This window comes from Balaenoptera physalus (genome assembly GCF_965194825.1).
Source record: "Balaenoptera physalus genome assembly, chromosome: X".
Lineage (NCBI taxonomy): Eukaryota > Metazoa > Chordata > Mammalia > Artiodactyla > Balaenopteridae > Balaenoptera > Balaenoptera physalus.
The window spans coordinates 104496274-104523257 of record NC_138903.1 but is presented as its reverse complement, the minus strand read 5'-3'; the positions used below and the strand labels follow the sequence as shown (position 1 = coordinate 104523257).

Sequence of the window (26984 nt, the reverse complement as noted above, 5' to 3'; positions counted from 1 at the left end):
AATTAATTCTGAATCCCTGTTGTATGTCTGCTATTGTCCTACTTTCCATTTTTCATAGATATGAAAATATTAAAATTTCATTAAAAAAATCTACATTTCTGACGTTTCACTCTTTCAGACTGGTTCTGCTTCCTCAGCCCAAAGGAGTAGTCACGTGTTAGACGTATGCCAACTCCCTTAATCCTCAAACATATCCCGTGAATTGCTACATTCAATAGAAACTGACACTCAGAGAGGTTAAGAAGCCTAAAGTTGTACAGCTTGGAAGAAATAAGGTCATGTTTTGAAAACAGGTCCATCTAAGTCCAAAGTCCTTGCACTTCCCACTGCATCAGGTTGCCCTGGGGTTGAACATAACCATTAATCCACAGGATTAATATACTGGGCTTGATTGTTTTTTTCTCTTACCATTGCTAGTGTCAGAGTTGGCCCTTTGTGTAGCTGGAGTAGCCAGCCTCTTCCGTAGCCTGCTGTTGAAGCAGCTTCAGTGTTCCGTTAGCCTGAAACTATTTCCCCTGACATGCTCTATAAACAGGTCAGCCCTGAAATAATAATACTAACATGTATTATGTGCTTACTGGGCCAGTTTAAGTGCTTTGCATGTATTAACTCACTATGTCTCCAAACCCCCCCGCCCCCGCAGGATGCAGCTCTTATTATTCCTATTTTAACAATGAGGCATCTGAAGTTCAGATAGATTTTGAGATCTTAATTTGGTTCAGGTCCAATATGTTAGAACATTTAAGACATTATGTTCCAGTTCAAGTGAGTGTATATGGAGATTTTAAAAATTGGTTTAAGGGCTTCCCTGGTGGCGCAGTGGTTGAGAGCCTGCCTGCCAATGCAGGGGACACGGGTTCGAGCCCTGGTCTGGAAGGATCCCACATGCCGTGGAGCAACTAGGCCCGTGAGCCACAATTGCTGAGCCTGCGCGTCTGGAGCCTGTGCTCCGCAACAAGAGAGGCCCGCGCACCGCAATGAAGAGTGGCCCCCGCTTGCCGCAACTAGAGAAAGCCCTCGCCTGGAAACAAAGACCCAACACAGCCATAAATAAATAAATAAATAGATACAAATTTAAATAAATAAAATTTGGTTTAATTCTTAAAAAAATAAAAATGAAAGAAATCAAAATCTAGTATTTCAAGAGTTCAGGAAAATTAATATTTCTTTATCTACTTATTTCTATTCTTTTCCAAAAGGGGCAGTCTAATTTGTAGTTATTTTTTTTAATTAATTAATTAATTAATTAATTTAGTTTATTTTTGGCTGCATTGGGTCTTCGTTGCTGTGCACAGGCTTTCTCTCTAGTTGCGGCAAGCGGGGGCTACTCTTCATTGCGGTGTGTGGGCTTCTCATTGCAGTGGCTTCTCTTGTTGCAGAGCACGGGCTCTAGGCACGTGGGCTTCAGTAGTTGTGGCAGGAGGGCTCAGTAGTTGTGGCTCGCGGGCTCTAGAGCGCAGTCACAGTAGTTGTGGCACACGGGCTTAGTTGCTCCGTGGCATGTGGGATCTTCCCGGACCAGGGCTCGAACTTGTGTCCCCTGCATTGGCAGGTGGATTCTTAACCACTGCACCACCAGGGAAGTCCTTGTAGTTATTTTTTATCTCTATTTCTATGTTTCCTGATTTTCTGATTGCTGTTGTTGTAATTATTATTTTGATTTTAAACACACACTTTTCACTTTAATTGACATGCCAACTCAGGATTAAAGATTCTCCTAGGGATTGTCTGTGTAAAGCTTGGAGTCTCCCTACTGCACTATCAGTCTAGAAGACAGAGGAACCAGGTGGATGGCTCCTTCTTTGCCTGGCCATGTGGGTTTCATATTTTTTAGAATAGTTAACTCCTAGCTAATTCTGACTAATCCTTCAAATTTCAGCTTAAATGTCACATCCTTAGAAAAGTTTTTACTACCCTTCAAGACTAGGTCGAATTCCCTTGTTACCTGCTCTCACTGCATCATGAACCTTTCCTTCATAGCAATGATCACATTTAGTATGATTGTTTTTCTGTCTTTACAGTTAGACTGTAATACAACTTTTGGAGGGGTCCCATCTGTTTTTGCTCCTCAATGTATCCTCAGTACCTAGCACACTATAGCCACTCAATAAATGTTTGTTGAACGAATGAACGAAAAGATGAAGGTCCAGTTCCATTACAGAAAAGGAGGTTAGCAAAAGAAAACATCAACGAGTAAGTGGTGCCCCTGCAGGCAAAACGTAAGATATTCTACAGCAGTATCAAAAGTCAGAGCCAGCCAGTGACTCAATCAAAGCCAGGGATTTGGTGGGTCCAGCAAGGAGTTGTGGTCCAGGCCAGAACTTTGGTCAGTAGCTACAGGATAGCAAGAGCAGCAGGAAAGATCTCAATTCAGTGCTGGGATGCCAGACTGGAAGCAGTCTGTGGTCAAGGTCAAACCCTTCTGGAAAGAAAGGATGCTACAGAACACATGCCCCCATGGTTTCTTCATTGGGGACCGAGAAATCAAGCTAGCTAAAAAGAATTCGAGGGTGAATTCCCTGGTGGTCCAGTGGTTAGGACTCGGTGCTTTCACTGCCATGGCCCCGGGTTCAATCCCTGGTCGGGGAGCTAAGATCCCGCAAGTCGCAGGGCGTGGCCAAAAAAAAAAAAATTCCAGGAAGAACTGTAAAAGACTTTTGAGAGGCGAGGTCTTTCTTGCTGGCTCCAAAATATGTCCCCTGTCACTAAGCGGCTTTCGCAAAGCTGCCATTACAGATTCTACATGCTGCCCCCAGATGGCAGCAGTGCGTTAGTCTTGAGCTGAAAGGTACTGGTGAGCGCTCCGTCTCGCTGGGAGTCCCGTGACTGACCCATAGTAAGCTTAGATTTGGGGTTTCCTCACCCTGTGCCGTGAAGTCTTGCAATGCGTCTTCTTCTGCGAGTGCCCGCCCCTCCCCCATTGGTCTTTCCCCGGCGCCTGGCTCCCGCGACCCCAACTCTTGAAGTCGTTCTCCTCTCACTGCCATCCCTGAGTGCCCTCCACCCTGATGGAAATCACGACCCGATGGTTCCCTCCAACAATCCACGTCAACATGTCCAGAACAGAATTCTTACTTCTCATCCCCCCCGTCCCCGACCCCCCACTCAAGCCTCCACTTCTCTCTATCATCTTAAACATCTTCCATCCATTCCTGGTGAGCCCACCTCTAAAATATTTCGGATCTGCACCCTCCTCTCCAATTTGCCTGGCACAGGAGATCCTCAGCACCTCTCGACTGAGCTCCTAACACATCTGCTTGTCTCCATTATCTTCCCCCACAACCCAGCCTGACACCATGATCTGTGCCTTCACTCAAACTCCTCCAAGGATAAGAATGTCCCCTTTTGTTAATCTCATCAGATTCTACTCACACTTCAAGATGCAGATCAACTAGCACCTTCTTTAAGAAATTTTTCTATCACTCTTTTCCCTGCCTGTCTACAGCACTTTATTTGGACCTCTTTTTATAGCTCTAATTTTTAACATTCTGCCTTGCAGATTATTCATTATTTATATAGATGAAGATGTCCCTCCATCCCTCAGCCCAGGGTGGCAACTGTGTGGCACAAATGCTTCAACTCATCTCCCACCGGCACACAGTAAGAGACATCACTATTCGATCCTAGCTGTCTTGCTACTGGGCCCAAATTCAATCTCAAAATCCTTCTCGAAACAGTACTCTAGGCAGAACTGGTCCACAAGATTAAACAAATTTTCCATCCCTGCCCCAGACTATAAGAAACATTATGACAGAAAGCATGTGCTATTCTTTGAATCCACCACTGCATCTTGCACATAATCTATACTCATTTCAAGGCTTCTTGAATGAATGAATTTTAAAAGTGGAATGGAGCAGACCCTGGCAGCAGGAATGCTGCTGCCAGATTCCACAGTTCAATTTAATCAGCTTTTTTTTTCACTCCAATATATCTACTATATCCTGCTGGTGATAGACATGGTGTATTATCAATATTTCCCAATGGTATTCAAAGCAGCAACTTACTGAAAGCTGAATGACTAAGTGTACACTCAGCAGGTTTAAGAAGCACATACTTAACCATGCATAACTTTTCTCGGCCTAATATTCAGACCCATAAGCCTGTTTTTCTACCCTGCTTTCAGATTTTCAGTGCACTTAAAAATATCATGAAGGGGTTGCACCATTTTGGTCTTAATCCACGCTGAAATGCTCTTTCAATATCACATTTCCAATGTGCTTATATTGATCCTTATCCTGAGGGAAAAAACGATACAACACACATATGCTTTGTACTGCCATATGCAAAACCATTCTCTAGACATATTACAAGTTGGCATTTGGTTGCATGTGTGTGTGTGTGTGTGTGTGTGTGTGTGTGTGCGTGCTCATGCAAGCGTGCAGGGTTTTTTTTTCCAAGGAAACCTATGTGCTGGTTGTGTAAGAGCTTTCTAATTTCAAGGCCAAACTTGAGTTTTCACTTCTTTCACAGATGTCATACTGTTCTTATAAAGAATTTCCGGAGTCCAGTTGGACACTAAACTTATGTTTAGTCACAGCAATCTGGAAAGGAGAAAAAAAGCTACTTTGTGGTGACAGGGCCATATTCATTACTAGATGCCAACATGGTATGGTTTTGAGGGCCAACAATTGTTTGTTGCCAAATCCTTGCCCCTGCATATCACGAAGCATCAATATTCAAAAATCCACCATGAGCCTGGTTGGATCCTGATTTGAACAAATTATAGAAAAAAAATTATGAGACAATTGGGAAAATGTGAACACTGACTGGATATTTGGTAATATTAAGCAATTATTGTTAACTTTTAAGTGTAATAATGGTATTGCAGTTATTTTTTAAATAAAAAGCATCCATAGTTTTTAGAGATGTATACTGATATGCTTACAGATGAAATTATATAATGTTTGGGTTTTACTTTAAAATAATTCATTTTGTGGGGGGTAGGGAATGGGTGGAGGTATAGATGAAATAAGATTTTCCATGTTGAATTGTTGAAGCCGGATGATGGGTACATGGTCGGTCATTTATTGTAACAATCTCTCTACTTTTATGTTTGAACTTTTCTATAATAAAAGATTTTCAAAAATCTACCATGGAAGTGGTAGCATGGTTTTGGGGAGGCTCCTTGTAATATGAATCTTATCCAGGAATAATTATCCACAAACATCTTGGACTTCCTTGACCACATTAGCGAAGATGAACTGACCAAATGTCTTAAAATGAGGCAGAGGCCAAAAGGAAGAGGAAATGAGGCAGGGCGAGTCTGGAAAGAGAGGAAGTTGGGAAAGGCCTGGAACATGGACTCTTGCCAGAGTGGACAAGCCACTGCCAGCCACTGAAAGAGAGCATTTGGGGGCGGTAGCAGCTGGAGAGAGAATGCTGGAAGAAAGTAGTAGACTCAAAAGAGGGAAGGTATCTTGCATATGCATGCTGGTGAGGGCTAGTGGGATGCAGCTGGAATGTCAAAGCTGTAAGACAAACTCACCTTTTGGGTAGAGCTAACTTTGTCTCCCCTCTAGTGCCTTTTGAAACATCATGGAGATAAGACATTTAGAATTCATTCTTAGTCCAGTTCTCAAGTCAAACAATAACTCATAGAATCATTTTCTGTTTTTGTCTACATTTTCAAATCTACAAGTCTTGGGTCAGCTGCTGTTTTTCTATATCTGCTTCCACTGTTGTTCTAAAAACAATCAAATGTTATCATTTTATTGATTGTGGAGGTTAGACCGGAAGGGGCTCCTGTAGATCACCTACTCCTTTTCACAGGAGAGAAAACCGAAACTAAGAGAAAGGAACTGACTTGCCCAGCATCGTGCAGTGCAGGGGCGTGGTAGGTTCTCAAAAAATATCTGTTGAGGGTGGAATTGTTAAACTTGAGTCTTGGAGAGTAAGCTGACTGTTCACTGGGTGGAGGGGGGAGGGGGCAGGGAAGGAAGTGCAGAGAGAAGGGTTCTGCGCCCATGAGTCTTTCGACAAGTTCAGATTGTCTAACCATTGTTCTATTTGTGCATTTTAGTTAATGTTGCTGTGTATTAAAGAATAAGCAAGTCCTAATGCCCAAAGTATATTAAAAGTAGAGGTAGTGGGCTTCCCTGGTGGCGCAGTGGTTGGGAGTCTGCCTGCCAATGCAGGAGACACGGGTTCGGGCCCTGGTTTGGGAGGATCCCACATGCCGCGGAGCGGCTGGGCCCGTGAGCCACAACTGCTGAGCCTGCGCGTCTGGAGCCTGTGCTCTGCAACAAGAGAGGCCGCGATAGTGAGAGGCCCGCGCACCGCGATGAAGAGTGGCCCTCGCTTGCCGCAACTAGAGAAAGCCCTCGCACAGAAACGAAGACCCAACACAGCCATAAATAAATAAATAACTAAATTTAAAAATTAAAAAAAAAAAGTAGAGGTAGTAAAATAATCCCTTAATAAATGCCCTTTTGTTGGTTTTTAGGAAGGGCTGTATCTTCTGGGAGTGTCTATGTTAATCCACCTCTTGGAGCTAGATGTAGTCCTGTACTTAGCTGAAATGCTGGAGGAGGGGTAAGAGGAAGGGTGAAGGGGAGGGCTCTTGGCTAATATCTCCATATCTAAAAGTCAGTTTTAGGTTATAACCACAGGTCTATATGTGCATTTTTTTGTAAAGTACCTATGTTTATTATGGACAAGGTTCATTCATTATTTTGCAACATCTAGGCTTTTTAGATGTCCTGAGGTGACAATGTATGATAAAAAGTAGAGCTAGTGAATTAACCAATTTGTAAATATCTTTGTTATAGTTGATAAAAAAGCAGCATCTTGGACATGGAATTGTTAAACCATCTCTGAGAAATGTACGTCAGGACTTGTTCATTAGGTTGGCAGCAGAGGGGCAGAAGGAAGTATAAAGGGAGGGATGTATGTGGATGTGTTCATCTTTATATTTTGATGATAACCATGCATGTGTGTGCATCTCTTGGCTGTACTATAGGAATACATTGTTAAGTAATTCAATGGAAACATGCCTCCTTGCTAATACTTTAATAGTTTAGATCGGATAATGAATCCTCTTAGAAGCATTATACTTTGTGTACTCTGTTGCTTCATGTCTCATTTTTAATGGAATATTAAGGGAATGTAGTATTTTAATCATAACTCTGACAATAATTTTATCTAGAAGCCTGTTGCCATTTTTGTCTTCTGTGAAACTTTTTTCACCAAGAAAGACAGGATTACATTTTTTTCTTCCATATTGAGTTGGTGTAGTGTATTCTTGGTTATCAAGATACTCATAGCTTTGGGACTTTGAAATGGTAAATATTCATGATGTGTGAAAAAGCATGATACATAACTGTATGATCTTAATTACATAAAAATGGATGCTTAGTTGTATAAATACACAAACGAGACCTAGAAGCACACATCAAATGGCAAACTGCTTGTGATGATGGATGACTTTGTTTTTTGCTTCTTGTGTTTTTTGGTTTCCTATTATGCACATGTTAACTTTTAAGAAATAAATGTTATTTTAAAAACCTTAAAAAAAAATCTGTTGAATCCAGGATTGGTACATACTAGTATGACCCTACCAAGAAATTACAGCTGGCATCAGATCTGATTGGTTGGTGCCCATGTCACATAGTTTTAATATCACTCCTGGTTGAAAAAAATGCATAAATAAATAGAGAAAGCAAAGTTAGATTGTCCCTGACTTACAGGCTTTCTTCCTCTGTAATTCTAGTTCTGGTCTCCTCGGGGCGCCTACGTGCAGGCAGAGAGGCTCTTGGCTGTGAAGGTCACAGCTAATCCAAATCTCCTCTTGGGGCTGAGTTTTGTCGATTATCTGTTGGCCTCCTTAGTGCACTGCACTCCCATCCTGAGAAAATGGTTAGTTGGCCTCCAGACTACCTATTTTACTGTCAAGGAGCAGCTATCCAGCATTATTTTTCCAGTTTTTAATCTAACCCAGGGGTGAGGGGAGAAAGTGGATCTGTGCGGTTTTTTTCTGACAACTTGAAAAGTAAAAAAAGAAAAAAGAAAAACAGAAAAGGAAAGAAAGAAAAAAACTACTTTTGATTTTAAACATTTTTAGAAACATAAATAAAAGAGTTAAGATTTGAATTCTAACATTCTAAGATTCTAATATTGCTAACTAGACTTATACCATATTTTTTTTCTAAAACAGTGCAATTAGAAAATGTCATACCATTACAAACTCAGTACAATGAAGGTTAATAGTATAATAAGATACTGTAAAAGCAAGATATATTGCTGCCACTAGGATTGTCATTTTCACATAAGAAGGAAAAAGGAACTGGTGCCAGAATAACAGTACATACAATCACAGCCATCATTTTTTGATGTTCACTTCACATGGTTTATTTCATTAACATCTCAAAATAATCCTATGAGGTAGGTCCTTTTATCACCATTTTACAGATGAGAACTGAGGCTCAGACAGATCAAGTTAATGAAACCTCCAAAAAAGTAGAACCAAAAGACAATTAATTGAAACATGAGAGAAAGACATGAAAATTAAAGAATCAGTCCAGGACATCCAATATCCAACTAATAGGAGTTCTAGAAATAGAGAAAACAAAAAAGAAGACAGTATGTGAGAAACGTCTCAAAGATGAAAGATGAGTTTTTTGATTGAAAGGGCTCACAAAAGCCCAGCCCAGTAAATGGAAGAAGACGCAGAAGAAGGCATATCACTGTTAAATTTTAAAACACTAGAGATCAAAAGAGAACTTTTAAAGCTTGCAGAAAAAAAAGTTACATACAAAAAAAAAATAAGAAATCAATACAGGATCAGACTTTTCAAAAGCAACACTAGCAGCAAGAACATATTGGAATAATGTTTTCAAAATTCTAAAAGGAAATTGTTTCTAATTAGGAATTCTTCACTTGGTGAAAATGTTAATGATGTATGAAGATATATTCAGACACAGAAGGGTTTTATTAAAATTACCTCCCATGCAATCTTTCTAAGGAAGTTAGTGCAGGATGTGGTCCAGCAAAACTAGGGTGTAAAGCAAGAAAGTGGACAAGCTGAGAGCTAGGAAACAGAATCTAACACAGAAGAGAAGCAAAGGGAATTCCCAGGATGACAGCTGGGAAGCGGGCCTAGAGGGCAACCATTCCAGAATGGATCAAGAGGGCAGCAAACTCCACTAGGGCTGTCTCCAAGAAAAAGAAATGGAACTCGTAGAATCGAGTATGACTAGATTACCTAATATGCTTGACCATACTGAGTGGAGTTTAATGGTTCTGATAGAAAGTTTGAGACTGAAGTCATGGCAGGTGCATAGCAAAACAAATCGAACCAAATGTACAGTGTGGGGAATATAGTCACTAGCTATGTGATATCTTTGTATGGTCACATATTGTAACTAGACTTATCGTGGTGATCAGTTTGAAATGTATAGAAATACCGAAGCACTATGTTGCGTAACAGGAACTAACATAGGTCAATTATAATTCAAAAACAAATAAACTCATGGAAAAAGAGATCAGATTTGTGGTTACCAGAGTCAGGGGGTGAGGGGAGTGGGAATTGGATGAAGGCGGTCAAAAAGTACAAACTGGCAGTTATAAGATAAAACAAGTACTAGGGATGTAATCTACAACATGATAAATATAATTCACATGGCTGTATGTTATATGTGAAAATTGTTAATAGAGTAGATCCTAAAAGTTCTTACCCCAAGAAAAAAATTGTGGTTTTTTCCTATTTCTTTAATTTTGTATCTATGTGAGATTATGGATGTTCGCTAAACTTATCGTGGTCATCATTTCATGATGTATGGACATCAAATCATTATGTCGTACACCTTAAACTTATACGTGCTGTCTGTCAATTATATGTCAATAAAACTGGAAGAAAAGAACCAAACCAAATCATTTTGTTGTGCACCTTAAACTTATACGTGCTGTCTGTCAATTAAATGTCAATAAAACTGGAAGAAAAAAACCAAACCAAATCATTTTGTTGTGCACCTTAAACTTATACATGCTGTCTGTCAATTATATGTCAATAAAACTGGAAGAAAAAATCCAAATCAAACCGAAAGAGACAATTTGGGAAAAACAAAATAAAGGAAGTACAGCTAATGGCACTCTACATGGATCAACTGTGAGCAATAATTATATGGTATAATGCAAATATTGAATATTTAAACCAAAATGTGTTGCATTTGTGGAAGAGAATTATGAGTGCACGTGGTGTGTGTGTATGTGTTGGGACGCATATATGGAAGCTAGTTCCTCATCTTCCATAGCAGAAATTTAGAAATAGATAATTTCTAAACCTAAATAAAAATAAGAAATAGCATTAAGTATTAGGGTATTATTCCAAAGTAAAGAGTTATATGTCAAAAGAAACAGCTAAAAATGTTAAAAGCAGTTTTAAACAACACAAATTTATTAGCTCATACTTCTGCAGGTCAGAAGTGCAGCCCAGCATGACTGAATTCTCTGCTCAGGGTCACACAAGGCTGAAGTCATGACAGATCGGCCAGCCTGGGCTCCTTATCTGGAGGCGCTGGGAGAGAGTCTGTTTTCAGGCTCATTCAGGTTGCAGGCAGGACGCGGTTCCCTCTGACACTTTCTACATGGCCTCTTCCAGTCTCAAGCCGGCAACAGCACTTTGGGTCCTTTCTGTGTTTTGAATCTCTCCTCCTCTTCTGTTTCCAGCCAGAGAAATTTCTCTGCTTTTAGGGGCTCAAATGATTAGATCCGACCCACCCACATAATCCAGGATAATCTCCTCATTTTAAATTCTGTCATCTTAATCACATTTGCAAAGTCCTTTTTGCCATGTAAAGTAACATTTTCACAGGTTCCAGGGATTAGGGTGTGAGGATCTCTTCTGGGAGGAGGAATCCAGGGTAAGGAAGGGCGGGGCAGGGGACTGTTTTTTATAAGCCCTGTGGTACTCTTTGACTTTTAAAATTATGTACATGTTTTATTTTGATCAAATGAAACCCAAAAAGTTAAATTCAATGACCAAATTTGCAAGTATTGAATTCAAATGGATTTTAGAGAATGCATCAGATGTAGTCATTATACAAGCAATCTGTATTATACAAAGTCCATTTTTGCATTTCTAGGCAAAATGACCTAAGGTCTGCAAAGCATGTTAAGAAATATTTGTTAGGCAGAGCCATGGCTGGGCCCTTGTGAAAATTCTGATTTGGGTGAACCACAAGGCTCTTCCAATGTATCAATTCCTTTGTTCTTACTGTGGTATTAAAGGGCCGACTTTGGTTATTTTTGGCAGTTACTGCTAATAGCTAACTACCTCCTATAGCAAGAATAAGAGGTGACCATAAACATATTTTCTTGATATGTACAACAAAAGTCATCATCTTAATTTTTGCAGGATGTCAGAATAGAGCTAATCTAGTCCAGTCTCATTTCACAGACGAGAACCCTGAGGCCCAGAGAGAGGAGGGGACCTGCCCGTGGCATTGCTAGTGCACGTAGCAAAGATCCTCACTTCCAGATGAGCTCTACGACTTATGGCCACTGTTATGAGCCTTGGATGGGATGATATATCACTGTCTAACATCTTCATTTTATAGATGGGGAAGCAGATGCAGATAGGAAGAGATACCTGCCCAAGGTCATTTGGAACTCCTACATTCTAATCCAGGTTTCTTTCCCTGTACGAAGTAGCCTCCCCCTGACTAACCACCTGATACCAAGACAAATCTTATTCACTTCTAAATTCCTAGTGCCTAGCACATTGCCTGGCTCATAGAGGAATGGACGCACGAATGAATCTTAAGACACTGTATAAAGCTCACTTTGCAATTAAATGATTTAAATTCTCAGTCTGTCCGTTGATAAGAAATTTGGCAATAATTTGAAATAAGATGTTTCTTCTTTAGCCTCCTTAGGACAAATAAGTACATCACTGGCTATATTATACAGGCTCTAAAGCCAGGCTGACTTGTTTTCCGGTTCTCTCAGTCACGATCTGTGTGATCTTGCACACATACACTCAATCATTTTCTGTCTTGGTTTCTTCATCTGTAACATGAAGATAATAATCAACCTATCTCATGGGACTCATATGGGGATTTAGTGAAATAACAGATGCAACTTGGCACACAGTAGCTACTCAATAACTATTAATTTTCTCTTTTTTATATAATGGTCTACCTAATAAATGTTGAAAACTAGCAGTGAAGTATTTTCCTGTTGCTAATGGTAAACTAAAAGTGTGACCATTAGAAAAGATGGCTAAAGGCCAAAGAATCTTCAGGAAGAAATCATCTTGGGAATTGATGTCAAAAGTATCTAGCACATCCAAATGTCAGCAAAACTGCTCCTTTTCTTAAAGTAAAAGCATGCCAAGATTTCCCTACGGTATTTACAAAGAACTTTGTTGCTTGATCTAATCATTAGGGTTTAAAAGAAAACAGAGTCTCTGAAATACGTGTTCTTGTCCCCTTCCTTTCTTCTAAAACTACTAATATTCTAGTAGCATGATATGCTACTCACGTGAGCACAAAGCTGTGCTTGTAAAAGAGCAGGACTTCTTGGAAATGACAAAATGGTAAATTACCCTGGAAAGCAAATGGTCTCAGGTCATTCTGGCTCCTCTGCCCTGAGATGAGGTGAACATGTTTGTGGCTACAGGAATTTGTTTTCCATAGATCTCATACAGATATACAATCTCAAGGGTCCTCAGTTAAATGTTTTCTGTCATAATACTCAGCGTGTTGATGTGTTGAGGACCAAAAGGTGATTTCTTATTCAAAACAGAACAAAAGTATACTTACCTGGAGATGGATTTCCAGAATCTTCTTGGATCATTCTAGATAGTTACAGAAGTAACCTGACCAAGATCAGCACCCCCTACCCATACCCTAGGGCTTGGATCCTGGAAAGATGCAGAGTAATTAACAAATGTTGGGCTAAAGATGCACTCCTAGAACTTAATACAAATGAGAAAAACCCTCCGTGACATTCAAACCATTTTGCTGTAGTTACAGAAAACATGAAACTACATTACCATCTCTTAAGAGGGAAGCTATTGAAAACTGATTTTCTTAGTCTCAAATCTAACCTGTTTATGTGATTAATTCATAACTAGAGGTCCCTCATCGTGTATATACCATGACAGTCTCCTTAAGTACATTGCACTCTATTTGAAGCTTAAAATTAGAAAGGACCAGTTCTCCATTTCCCTTAATTGTCAGAACCACGATTTAGCAAATACTTATGTCCCTTTAGGTACTGTTTGCAAAGGCTGTACTAATACTAAACCAAGTGCAGGGCTTTATCAGAAAACACAGGCATGCCGAGAATAGCAGGGAAGCTTATGATACATGGTTGTAAGATAAAATAGCTGTCTTGGAATTTTTTCCCAACTTATATTCTTTTAACTCCAATTTCTTCTGCCACCCACTCCTCACAACACTTTCCCCAAAATAAGACAAAGGAAAACATTTGGGTGACATACAAAAAGACAATTAATATTTATTTTACTCAAGCTTTTCTGTAAGAAGTTAAACAAAATGATCCTCATTTGAAGGCATTACCAAAAATGTTAACATTGTTTCACGTATCCCTTCAGTGCGGGATGAAGAACACACTTATCTGAATGAAAGAAAAGGAATGACCATCCTTACAGTGGCTCTACTTAGATATGTGGAGAAAACAAATCCATAAAGGTTAGACATAAAATAGCACATGAACCTACTAGTTTCCTACAGGTAGTGGGAATTCCACTGATGTGTTAAAGTCTCCAAGAGCTCTCAAGACCTGGGGATCAGTTGTCAGCAGTTATCTAACAGCCATAGGTACTCCCATAATTCACTGCCCACTTTTCCCTCAACTATTTTACCACTAAAAGAGCAAGATGGAAACACACCCGCTCCCAGCCCACTCCCAGGCTGCAGGACTGTAGGCGTCAGTTCTCTGGGTAATCAGAATATCAAAGCATCCCCTCCCCGCACTGCCATCTAAATAGGATGACAGGAAAAATGGCTTTGGGTGAGGCATTTAGGTGTTTTGTTTCGCGGAAGTATAAGAGCTGGCTAGGAAATCATCTCATCCCTACACAGGAAAACCAAATATTCTTTCTAGAGAAGAGTAGGACAGAATAGCACATCCATGCCCGTCTCCCAGCCTCAGTCTGACCTCAAATATAAAAGCAGGGGGAGGAAACACCTTGCCATCTGCCATTGCCACGAACCCCAATTTCCTCAGGAAAGCCAGGGCACAGTTCTCCTGCACTGTGCCCACACCTGAAAAGAGCAGGGATGTCTGATCTCCCTTCCCTAAGAGCAGGAATTGGAAGTAGCATTATCTTATTAATACAAATGGATGAATGTTTGGAGAACTTGTGATATAGAGTTCTCAAGTTCCTACCAGTAATCTGAGTCTATGTGTGTGAGGAGAGAAACATTGGAGAGGGACTTCTCATTTCCACACTTTAAATATGGAGGAAGTAGAAGTAGAGGGAATATATATATATATGGATACGTTGTGGGGATGGGTGAGAATGGAGCCTTAACATATGCAAAAAAAAAAATACAAACGTTGGAGCCTTGGATGGCTGGTTATCAATATAAGAAACAAAACCTACTAATAACCATTTGTGGGAGTAAGGGAAAAGAGAAAGACACAACTATTCTTTTTTTCTCAAGCAAATAGCAAAGTTCTAGGTGACGATTATAACTGTTTCCTGTTTATAAAATGCATACAGAAACAGTAAATGCTGAAAAGCTTCAAATAAATGCAGAGTCACACAGAAGTTACAAAATATGCGAGAATTAGTCATTGTTTCTCAGTCTACTCACACTTTTCCTGAGATGCAAATTACTCCCTGCTCCTCTAGGTGCTGTGAGCAGATTTATATTCTAATTGCTCATGAGAGGTGAAAGACTACACAGAAGGGAATGAGGGAGATGCAAAAGGGGAAATCGAGGTGGGAAGTGGGGTGTTGAAAGGTCTGGAAAATGACTGGTGGGGAGAAAGAACTGAGGAGACCCAACTAGACTGTGAATTCTTTGAGGGAGTTGGTGCCTCAAACCTGGGGGCCTAACACAATCTGGACGCAGAGTAAATACTCGATTTGAGTAGCGGAGGTGAAGAAAAAACAATGCATCATTAGAGACTGTGTCGTTCAAACTCTAATACCCAATAAGTCATTCTGCCTCTACTGCCCTTAAAAGCCTGAAATGGCTTTGAAAGATCTCAGTAAAGAAGCTGCTTCTGCTTTTTCTGTAGTCACGGCCAACATGGATGCCTGAGCCTTTCAAAGCAGAGGAAAATGCTGCTGAAGGGGATGAAGATTCCGGACTCTTAAAGAGTTTTAATAGCCATAGCCATTACTCAGTGGGATCCCAAACAACAGATAACAGATTTTATCAATTTTGTTTGCTAGATGTTCTCTATGACTCAAGTTTGACTTTAGCATTTGCACCCAAAATGAGTTCTCCTACAAATAAAATTTGTTGGTATTATTAGAGACAAAGAATACAAAACAGGCATAGGTCCCTCAGGAAGTTGTCACAACTCTTGATAAGATTAACTCGACTGCCATCATCACTTTTTGCTTTTGTCCTCTAGTTTGAAGCCTTAGCAAAAGACGTCTGCTTTTTATAATTCAACGAAAATGACTCCACTCTTTTCTCCAAAGGGCCCATTATTATTTTTAGTTTTTCGGTGCACGGCTCAACATAAGGACCTGTGGCTCTTATGAGCTGCCTGTTTTTAAATGGTCCAGTAGTTTCGGTTTCCATTTAACAAGTTCCCAGATAACAAATGGAAAACGGAATGAATCTTCACAAGGTCACATTGAAGGTTAAAATAAATTATCCCCATCACTGAGAGGCTCTCTTCAGGCTTTCTATCAGCACTACAGAGTCAGTTTCCTCTTTGGTTTGCTTCTCACAGATGTCATACTTCTTCCAGTGCTGGAAGGGAAGAAAAAACACATACACGATGACTTTTCTAAACAGTGTTCTTTCCCTGAGTACTTGCAGCCAATGCTTATTTTTAGGTTTGTGTTCATGGAACCCTGAGTATATGTTTTCCTGTTTTGTTTGGAGTCTTTTTTTTTGACCTAAGAATCTTCATCTATTTGAACAATCAATTAAACAAAACAATCAGGAATTAACGTTAAAGGTGAAAAAACCATGGGACTGTTATATGATATTTAATAGCTATCTCAAAAGATAAACAAATGTGGACACCTCCAAAGTTGGAAACGAAGTCTTTTGAAGAAGAATAAAAGAGCAGCGTGCTTTCCTTACTTCAACTGTTTCTATCTTTATTTTTTTACCACTCAAATTTGACCATTGCTCCAGAGATGTAATAGGCTCAAAAAGGCGTCAAGGTGAATGGCAATATATAAAATGTCCCAAAAGTCTTAGTGCAGTTAAAAGTTTTGAAAGACCTTGCATTAACAGCTTCATGTAACATCATTTGCTAGAACAGGGAATTATGCATATAAGGTAAGCTCATCTTGAACTCAATTTAAGTGTGTATCTTATGGTGAAAGCCAATATCCTGGTCCTTGCGTTCCTTCCTTACAAGTCAAAGGAAAGGGTGAAATGTGAGCTCAGTCCCCTCTTCTGTAAAATAAAGTTGTTAGACTAAACCAGGGGACTGCAAACTATGGTCTAAGGGCCAAATCCAGCAGGCTGCCTGTTTTTGTAAATAAAGTTTTATTGGAACAGAGCCACCCCCATTTGTTTCTGTATTGTCTACGGCTGTTTTCATGCTACAACAGCAGAGTTGAGTTGCTGTAACAGACCAAAAGGCTTGCAAAACCAAAAATATTTACTATCTGGCTCTTTACAGAAAAAGTTTGCCAATCCCTGCACTAGATTATTTCTAAGCTCCACTTCTGCTCTGTTGTTTTCTGGTTCTATAAGCCTAGAAAAGGAAATGGAAAGAAGGAAAAATAGAAACAAGCAACAATGATGATTCAGCTGCCTCAGGTTGTGCAACTGGAGATGGACTCAGCAGGTCAGGAGCATCCAGTCTTAGAGAACATATGGAGAGAAAAGTTGGAAAACACTGTTTAAAATATCCAAATTCTACTGAGCCTGTGCTCTGTAGAGCCCGTGAGCCACAACCACTGAAGCCTGCACGCCTAGAGCCCGTGCTCTGCAACAAGAGAAGCCACCGCAATGAGAAGCCCACGCACCGCAACGAAGAGTAGCCCCCACTCGCCGCAACTAGAGAAAGCCCGCGCACAGCAACAAAGACCCAACGCAGCAAATAAATAAATAAATAAAATTAATTTTTAAAAATATCCAAATTATTCTAAATAATGATTTAACCCTGATACTCCTAGTAGAATGGCTAAAACAAAAAACACTGACAATTCCAAGTGCTGATAAGGATGCAGAGTAACTGGATTTCTCATATATTATTGGTAGAAACGTAAAATAGCACAGCCACTATGGAAAACAGCCTGACAGTTTCTTATAAAACAAAATATATACTTACTGCATGACCCAGAAATCTCACTCGCAGGTACTGACCCAAGAGAAATGAAAACATGTCCACACAAAGACCTCTACATGAATGTTTATAGCAGCTTTATTCATAAAAGCCAAAGACTGGGAATAGTTGTGATATCCTTGAACAAGTGAATGGTTAAATAAACTGTGCTACAGCCATATCATGGAATACTGCTAAGCAAGAAAAAGCAATGACATGCAACAACGTGGGTGTGTCTTAAATGCATTATGCTAAGTGAAAGAAGCTAGACTCAAAAATCTATGTATTGCATGATTCCATTTATATGATATTCTGGAAAAGGCAGAACTCTAGGGACAGAAAAGAGATCAGTGGTTGCAAGGGTACTGGACTGCGGAACGGGGTGTACTGCAAAAGGGCATGAGGGGACTTTTGGGGGGGATGATGGAAACTTTCTATATCTTGATTGGAGCGGTGGCTACAAAACTGCATACATTTGCTAAAACTCTTCTAACTGTACACTTGTGAAGAGTAAAATTTATGGTATGTAAATCAAATCAACAAAGCTAATTTTTTAAAATGTGAAATGCACACACTTCTAATAAAAAACAATCTGAAAAAAATTACATAACCTTAAAATAATGGCTTATTCAATAAATGGCACTAAGACAACTGGCTAAACATTTGAAAAATAAAGTTAAACCCTACCTCACAGCCTACACGGATAAACCCCCTATGGGGGTTAAAGACCTATATGTGAAAAATAAAATCAAATAAGTCCTGGAAAAATGTATTAAGGAACAATTATATAAATCTGCAGTAGGAAAGGGCTTTCTACACATAAAAAATAAAGGAAGATTCGACTGCATAAAAAAACTTCTGTACATCATTAATAACCCTAAATACAATACAAAGACAAACATCGACGACAAACCAAAGGATTACTAACTGATGTATAAAGAGCTTTACAAACCACCAGGGAAAAGACGAATATTGCAGGGCAAAAATGGACAATGAACAAGGATTTCACGAAAGAGTTAATTCAAGCCAATGAACACGTGAAAAAATACAAAACCTGATATGTAAATTTAAAACAAGATGCCCTGGACTTATATATACTACCAAATGTAAAATAGATTGCTAGTGGGAAGCAGCCGCATAGCACAGGGAGATCAGCTCGGTGCTTTGTGACCACCAAGAGGGGTGGGATAGGGAGGGTGGGAGGGAGACGCAAGAGGGAGGGGATATGGGGACATATGTATATGTATAGCTGATTCACTTTGTTATAAAGCAGAAACTAACACATCATTGTAAAGCAATTATACTCCAATAAAGATGTTTAAAAAATAAAAATAAAATAAAACAAGATGCCCTTTTCTCATCTAACACACTGGGAAGAATTTTTTTAAAAATTAGATATATTCATGTGGGCAAAAGCATGGCCAAACAACCACTGAGACACACTACTGGTTGGTATGTAAGTCAGTATAACCTAGTTGTAATCAGTGCTTCTTGTGAAAAATTTAAGTGTGTGTATTCTAATGCCACCATTTCCTTAATATGAAGGAATCATACCCTAGATATGTAACCAGAGTGTTTAATTTGACAGCATAGAGTATATGTTTTTGTACGTCAGTAAAATAGATCTACCTCATTTCCTTTGACCTCTGTATAATATTTCATTGCATGACTGCACCATAATTTATTTAAGCAGTATCCTTAATAGATATTTAACCTGCATATCCTTTCTGGATGACAATTTGTCAATAACAATCAAAGAGTTTAAAATGTATATAATCTCCTTTGATCCGGCAATCTTACTTGTAACAATTTATCCCAAGAAAGTAATGAAATATATATGTTAATATTAGCTGTGAAATGATGCCTATAACAATGAAATTTAGAATTCATCTAAATGACCAATGATAGGGAACTGGTTAAGTACACCATGATATATTCACACAGTATGATACTATTTAGCCATTAAAAAGTATAGGGCTCACAGGGAGATCAGCTCGGTGGTTTGTGACACCTAGAGGGGTGGGATAGGGAGGGTGGGAGGGAGGGAGACGCAAGAGGGAAGAGATATGGGAACATATGTATAACTGATTCACTTTGTTATAAAGCAGAAACTAACACACCATTGTAAAGCAATTATACTCCAATAAAGATGTTAAAAAAAATATATATAGGGGTTCCCTGGTGGCGCAGTGGTTAAGAATCCACCTGCCAATGCAGGGGACACGGGTTCAAGCCCTGGTCCAGGAAGGTCCCACATGCTGCAGAGCAACTAAGCCCATGCGCCACAACTACTGAGCCTGAGCTCTAGAGCCCACGATCCACAACTACTGAGCCTGCGTGCCACAACTACTGAAGCCCACACGCCTAGAGCCCATGCTCTGCAACAAGAGAAGCCATGGCAATGAGAAGCCCGCGCACCGCAAGGAAGAGCAACCCCCGCTCGCCGCAACTAGAGAAAGCCCGCGTGCAGTAACGAAGACCCAACACAGCCAAAAATAAATAAATAAATAAATTTATTTATTTTTAAAAAAAGAAAAAGTATATTATAGAACCAGGGTTGGCAAACTTTTTCTGTAGATGGCCAGATAATAAACATTTTCAGCTTTGAGGGCCATATATAGTCTCTGCTGTTGTAGCATGAAAGCAGCCATAGACAATATATAAATGAATAGGCATGGCTGTGTTCCAACAAAACTTTATTTATGGACACTGAAATTTGAATTTCATATTATTTTCTTCTTTATATTTTTCAACTACTTAAAAGTGTAAACACCATTCGCAGCTTGCAGCCTGTACACAAACAACTGGCAGGCAGGAGTTGGCCCATGGTCTGTAGTTCACAGAGAAATCCTATGAGGAAGGTAGTGGATGGCAGCATAGTTTTTGCATTTCCCCAAATGCCACTATAAAAACCACAAGTAGGAAAGGTAAGCAGGGTAAGTAGGAAAGCAAAGCAAAATCCACGGACACAATCTGCAACAAGACCAGATGAAAGTGATGCCCCCATGAACCCTGAAATATGAGCCGGTAGGGACAAATTAGAGATGCTACAAGAGCAAAGTGGTATTAGCTATGGGAAAGCATGGAGAGGGAATCATCAGGGCATCTGATAGATCTGAGAATTCTAAAACAACTCACTCAAACTTCAGCAAGCTAATTTATGAACAATAAGTGAGTCTGGCAGGGGTTTGCACTGCCAAAAGAGTGACCAAATGCAAGGAGTCCACAGAACAGCCTGAGAGCCACCTGAGCCCTATGAACTCTCAAAACCATCCAAAGCTCCCTTCCTGGGCAAAGTCCCACTCTGAAGAGAAACTGATAGGAACAGACTGCACACTGGCTAGGACACAGACAAGAGACACAAACTAGAAAGTCCAGATAAAAGTAGACGAGGTGAACAGGCAGAGCCAGATTTCAGAAAGGAATTCACTATAGTTTTGAAAAATTGTCAAAAATAATAGAAGATGGGGGCTTCCCTGGTGGTGCAGTGGTTGAGAATCTGCCTGCCAATGCAGGGGACACGGGTTTGAGCCCTGGTCTGGGAAGATCCCACATGCCACGGAGCAACTGGGCCCGTGAGCCACAATTACTGAGCCTGCGCGTCTGGAGCCTGTGCTCCGCAACAAGAGAGGCCGCGATAGTGGGAGGCCCGTGCACTGTGATGAAGAGTGGCCCTCGCTTGCCGCAACTAGAGAAAGCCCTCGCACAGAAACGAAGACCCAACACAGCCATAAATAAATAAAAAAATAAAATAAATTAAAAAAAATAATAATAGAAGATGGAACTCTATAGCCATGAAATTAGAAAAAAAAAAAAAAAACTATCCTAAATCAAGTCTCCTTCTAAAACTTTAGGGAAACTAATTTCATGTAAAAATAAGCGACAGAATAATATTCTTATGGCATTAAAAGATGCCAGAAAGATGTCCACAAAATATACACAGATGAAAATTATAATCTAATATTTCAAAACTAGCAAAAGTATATTAAGAAAAAGTTATGTGATATGAAAAACTGTGCATGATATCGAAGAATATAAAAATTCAGAATAAGAATAATTTAGAAATGACATGGTAAAACCCAAGAAACAATTAGAAGTAAAAGAAAATAATCATTTCAGAAATGAAGACTAGCTAGAGGAAACACAGGGGCAAATAAACACAACAGATAATACCTTAAGAGAAACAAAAGATGAAAAGGAGGATTTTTTTAAAATCAAAAAGAAATAAAGATAGATGAAAATTATTCAAAAGGATGTGACAAATATAGAAGACAGGCAAGGAAAATAAGGGAACAGAATAACAAAGTCTATAAGTGAAGACATTTTCACTGAAAATTTTTAAAAAGATTTGAAACTACATACTGAAAAGGTACACTATATACCTTGGAAAATCAACCCAGAATGACTAATACCAAGACATATTCTAGTAAAATTATTGGACTTCGAAGGAAAAAATCTTTTGACAACCAGGCAAAAAAGACCAAGTGTTTTAATACAGAAAGAGTATTATATTGTCAGCAGACCTTGACAACACTTTATGCCAGAAGAAAATGGATGACATATTTAAGATCCCCAAGGCAAGAACATGTAAGCCATGGATTTTATATCTAGCTAAAATGAATTTCAATTATTAATGCAGGAAACTCCATCAATATGTAAATAATCCAGGAAATGTTGGTCCCATCAATCCTTCCTGAGAAAACTTTTGGAGCTTCAAAAAACCAAAATGACCGGAGAGACATCAACATAAAGATCGGGGGTTAGCATCAAATACATACCATATAGAATTAAGACTAAAGAGGGCTATAGGGAGACAATATAGTATATAATGGCCTTATGCACTGGAAATGCAGATCCTGGACAACTTTAAGAATGGGGAGAGAATGGGAAGAACATATGGAAAAATTGCTGTCTTTAATAATCATTAAAAATTATTTTATAGTTTGTCAAAAGTTCAGAAATTCCTTCAGTTCCACCTGTTTCCTTTTCATCTGTTAAATTCAAATAAAGATAAAACGAGCATTTTATTAAAACATGTTATATAATTTGTTAGAAGTGTGGACTGCAGGATCAGGAAGCCTGGCTTCAGGACTCAGGTGCTGAGCAGCTCTAACTCTTGTTAGTTAGATTTCGATACCAGCTCTGCTAGGTAGCAGCAGTGTAACCTCAAACAAGTTACATATAATCCCTCTGGTGCTTCACTGTCTTCATCTATATAGTGGAGATAATCCCTGTTGCAGGATGGGGACAAATTAATGAAGGAAGTGCTTAGAGAAGTGTCTAACACATAGCAAAAGTTCAATAAGTATGAACTGTTATTATTATTGTTGTTACTATTATTCCATTTACCAGTAAAAGTGCAGTCAGCCCTCCAGAGGATGTGCATAGGTTATGTGCAAATACTACACCATTTTATATAAGGGACTTGAACATCCATGAATTTGGGCATCCGAGGGAGTCCTGAAGCCAATCCCCCACAGATACCAAGGGACGACTGTATTTCCATTTCTCTGTGTTGTTCTCATAACCTTAAAGATGATTATAGCTGGGTGACAAGATTAATTTTTCTCTTTTGGTTATCTGTATTTCTCATTTCTCTATAATAAACATATTTCTTTTAAAAGAAAAATTATTTTAATTTAAAAAATGCACCCTGAATGTTACATTTTCATTGGTTTCTGCTCATTAGACCCAATGCTTAACTGTGTTGGACAGGAAAAAAGCAATCAGAACAGTGCAGCAGAAATGGCTTCTAAGAAAACATTAATTTTTTAATTGCCTTTTTTCATTCCTGAAACTTTGATTACTCTATCTTCACCCATCATCAGCATCAGGGCCTTTGCCTGAGCACTGCTTCTATGAACATGTCTATGTAAGGTAAAAGGGACAAAGGCAAAGGCTCTGACCTGTTATTCAATTTTGTGAATTATATGTCAGTCTAATTTTAAAATTACTTGTAGAAAAAAAAATCCACAAAATTACAGTCCATAATTCAATTCTTACCCTGCCGATTTTTTAAACAAGGTAATAAACAATAGAATAATGGCCAAAGATGAAAAACATCCTAGATGAAAAAAAAATCAGTGTTTGGGTGGTGAACACAACTGGCTTTTAGCTGTTTGTCATCCTAGAAAAATACATGCATGTATATATAATTTTTTTAAAAGAAAGAAACAAAAGTCATAGAATAATGGAACATCAAGTTTCAATTTAAGAGTACTTTCAAGATTTGGTTATTTCCCACAGTGAATTGCCAACAGAGGTGAAGTGGGTTTCATGCACCTAAGCACCATGCAAAACACTGGCCTTGTGTGTACAAGTCAGCTGATTATGTGCCCCCATCTTCTTCAGAGCAACAGTCACAATAGAAAGTTGTACAATATGAATTGTAGATCCCCACGCCTTAAAAATCACTGCAGCTTAAAAAGAACCTGTTGAATGCGGTGTGGAGGGGACTAATTTGGTACCATTTGAGGTGGCTATCAATTCAAACCCTCACTTTAAAAATTGATAATTAAAGGGAAAGAATTAAACATGTTTCCTGCCTTTCTAGCAGAAACCGAATTTCAGAACAACTAAGAAGCCTAGTTGAGGACTGAAAGCAGTGCTTTGTAGGAAAGTGTTAGCTTATAAATGTAGATTAAATGATAGATGAGAAAAATCATCATCGTTTCACAACCCCTAATGAGATTATTGATTCAAGCAAGGATACTAATTGGCCAATAAAAAGCATCAGCTGAAGAGTTGACAGGGTGCTAACATTAACACCACACAGATTATCTTCAGGTGGCAAGGGGAGGAAACGTGGAGATGGCAGGAGGGGACATGCTATTATCACCTTAAATACAGTGGTCCATCTCACTAATGGTGGGACAACTGGATAGTATCTGTCTCCTGACAATTGGGACAGTTGGAAATATTTAAATATGGACTGAGTATTAGATGATATTAAGGAATTAATAATTTTTAAAGTGCGGCCATGCTATTTTGGCTATGTAGGAAAGTGATCTTAGCTTTTAAAGATACACACTGAAGTTAAAAAAAAAATTCAGCAGTATTTGGAAGTCAACTCCAAGTTAAAAAGCTGCTTTCCAATCAGGAATTCAAAACTGGCACAGTACTGAAAATGTAATTGGTTTCCAAGAAGTGGAGGAAGAATAGATAATATTTTATGGATGAAAAAGAAATGCAGATGCAGAAGAGAAGCAATTCCCTCCGCAAAGCCCCCCTACCCCGCAAATATGGCCAGCAGCCCAATTAGTCACACAGAAAAGGCAAACAGCAAAGCAACAGGAAAAAATGCTGTTGGCCAAAATGTTACTACAGTGATGAACAAAACATTGTCAAAACAGTAGAAACCTTAAGGAAAATGATACAGAAGATTTAATTTATTGGTGGCCACACCTAAATAAGTTTTTTTTTTTTAACAACCACTACTGATGGTGCAGCGTGGAAGAAGAAAGTGTTTAGAAAGGGCATGGATTCTTTCTTGGGATTAGAAGTTGGTAAATTTGGGCTACAATGGCTTCTACTTCAGGTTCTGCAATTCTCTCTCTATGTGATAGTCCTTGAGAAATTTCTCCATGGTCCCCAATGTCCCCATCTTTAAAGTGAGGAGTTGGACTAGAATCTAGAGTTTTGAAAATTTATAGTTAAAGACAACTAAACATGTAAACATACACCTCATTAGATGACCTCTAGGGCAATGTTCACTCCATAATTATTCATTCCCTAATTCGATGATTCTAGAAGTAAAAGGACAGTCTTCCTGATGCATATGCAGTTCAATTTTCGAGAACTGCTGCCATGTAGAGAAAGTAGATTATTCATTTGGTTAAAAAGCAAACATGGAAATTTGTTCTATTACCCTTTCCCCTGTCTGGCATTTTTATTATACTTTTAGTTTTAAACACTGATTTTATTTAATGGTCTGCAACCACTGCAAACAAAAACATCTTATGCTTTTAGTGGTCCATCTTGTCAGTGTATCCACCTCACTAAATTATAGAATTATCTGACTCATCAGGACAACATATTATCCTCTAGACAGCAAATTGAAAAAAAGCAATTTTCCCATCTCTGAGAAAGATAATTGATCTGATTTTGCTGTCAATGTTACCATCATTCACTCTATCACCCAGGCTTGAAACCTTGAAATTATTTTTTACTCTCGCCACCTTTCATCACCCACACAGAGTCACCAAGTCGTAATGAGTTTCCTTTAATAATGTCTCTTGCATCAATCTCCTCTGCTACCACCTAAGTTCAAATCCCTATTATCTCACAGACCTGGATGACCACAATATTCTCTTTTCCCTTAATGACTTGTACAGCGTTTCTTTTTATTATAAAAGTAATACATGCTCATTACAGGCAATTTGGAAATTTCAGAAAGGTAGAGAGAGAATAATATCAATTATCCACAATCTTCCTGCCCAGAGATGATTATTTTGACCCATTTCCTTCCACTCATTGTTCTATGTATATATTGATGCGTTTTTTATAAAAATTAGGATTGCAATACACTACACATTTATGATATGTTTCTTACACTTACACCGTGAGTATTTTGCTAGGACATTAAATGCTTTGAAAACCTAACTTTTTTTTAAAAATTTATTATTTATTTATTTATTTATTTTGGCTGTGCTGGGTCTTCGTTTCTGTGCGAGGGCTTTCTCTAGTTGCGGCGAGCGGGGGCCACTCTTCATCGCGGTGCGCAGGCCTCTCACTATTGCAGCCTCTCTTGTTGCGGGGCACAAGCTCCAGACGCGCAGGCTCAGTAGTTGTGGCTCACGGGCCTAGTTGCTCCGCGGCATGTGGGATCTTCCCAGACCAGGGCTCGAACCCATGTCCCCTGCATTAGCAGGCAGATTCTCAACCACTGCGCCACCAGGGAAGCCCCCGAAAACCTAACTTTTTAAAAAACTTATTCTTGATTGTTGATGTTTCCTTAGTTTCTAATTTTTCGTTTTAGAAACAAATGCTACATTGACCATCCTTGTACCACTGTTGGATTATTTCCCTAAAATAGATTCCTAAAGAAGTAATTACAAGATCAAAGATTCTTGTTACATTTTACCAGGTTGCCCTCCAGAAAGAACACATACCATTTTACAGGCCCACCAGCGTTGCATGAAAAGTGCCAGTTCCCCACCCACTTGTTAACACTGGATATTATCACTTTTTAGAAATTTATTAAGCTGGAAATTTATATCTCATCAATGCTCTGGTTGTATGTCTTGTATATATCAGTGAGTCCAAACACGTTTTCACAGACATTGGACATTTGTGTCATGGCACTTTGACTGTCTTCATTCTGCTAAAAGGGGTAGCAAACTCAAATGCTTTTCAGGGGTCTGGCATGTTAGGTCAACATGTGAAACCACAGTGGGAATTAGGAATGGTAGGGCCTGAGATGAACTGGTAGAGTGCATGCCCTGCTTAAGATCCCAAATTGAAAAATTTTAAATACACCACGCTGGCCAAACAAAACATCTGTGGGGCAAATTCAGGACTAGGTTCCCAGTTTGCTACCGTGCTAG

The 26984-nt window shown here is 39.1% G+C and overlaps 1 protein-coding gene across 2 annotated transcripts in view; it reads right to left on the bottom strand.

Annotated features, from left to right (window-relative positions):
- Nucleotides 1-13433: 13433 nt before the first annotated feature.
- The window catches only part of IL13RA1 (interleukin 13 receptor subunit alpha 1), a 67210-nt gene continuing 53659 nt past the window's right edge, over nucleotides 13434-26984 (bottom strand). Inside the window, exon 11 of one of the 2 annotated variants that reach the window (XM_082445570.1) lies at nucleotides 13434-15902. In XM_082445570.1, the coding sequence (XP_082301696.1) occupies nucleotides 15810-15902 (93 nt within the window). In that variant the 3' untranslated portion in view covers nucleotides 13434-15809. Of the gene's footprint in view, nucleotides 15903-21961; nucleotides 22671-26984 lie in introns of those variants that run through there. The other variant, XM_082445571.1, reaches the window with a different exon arrangement.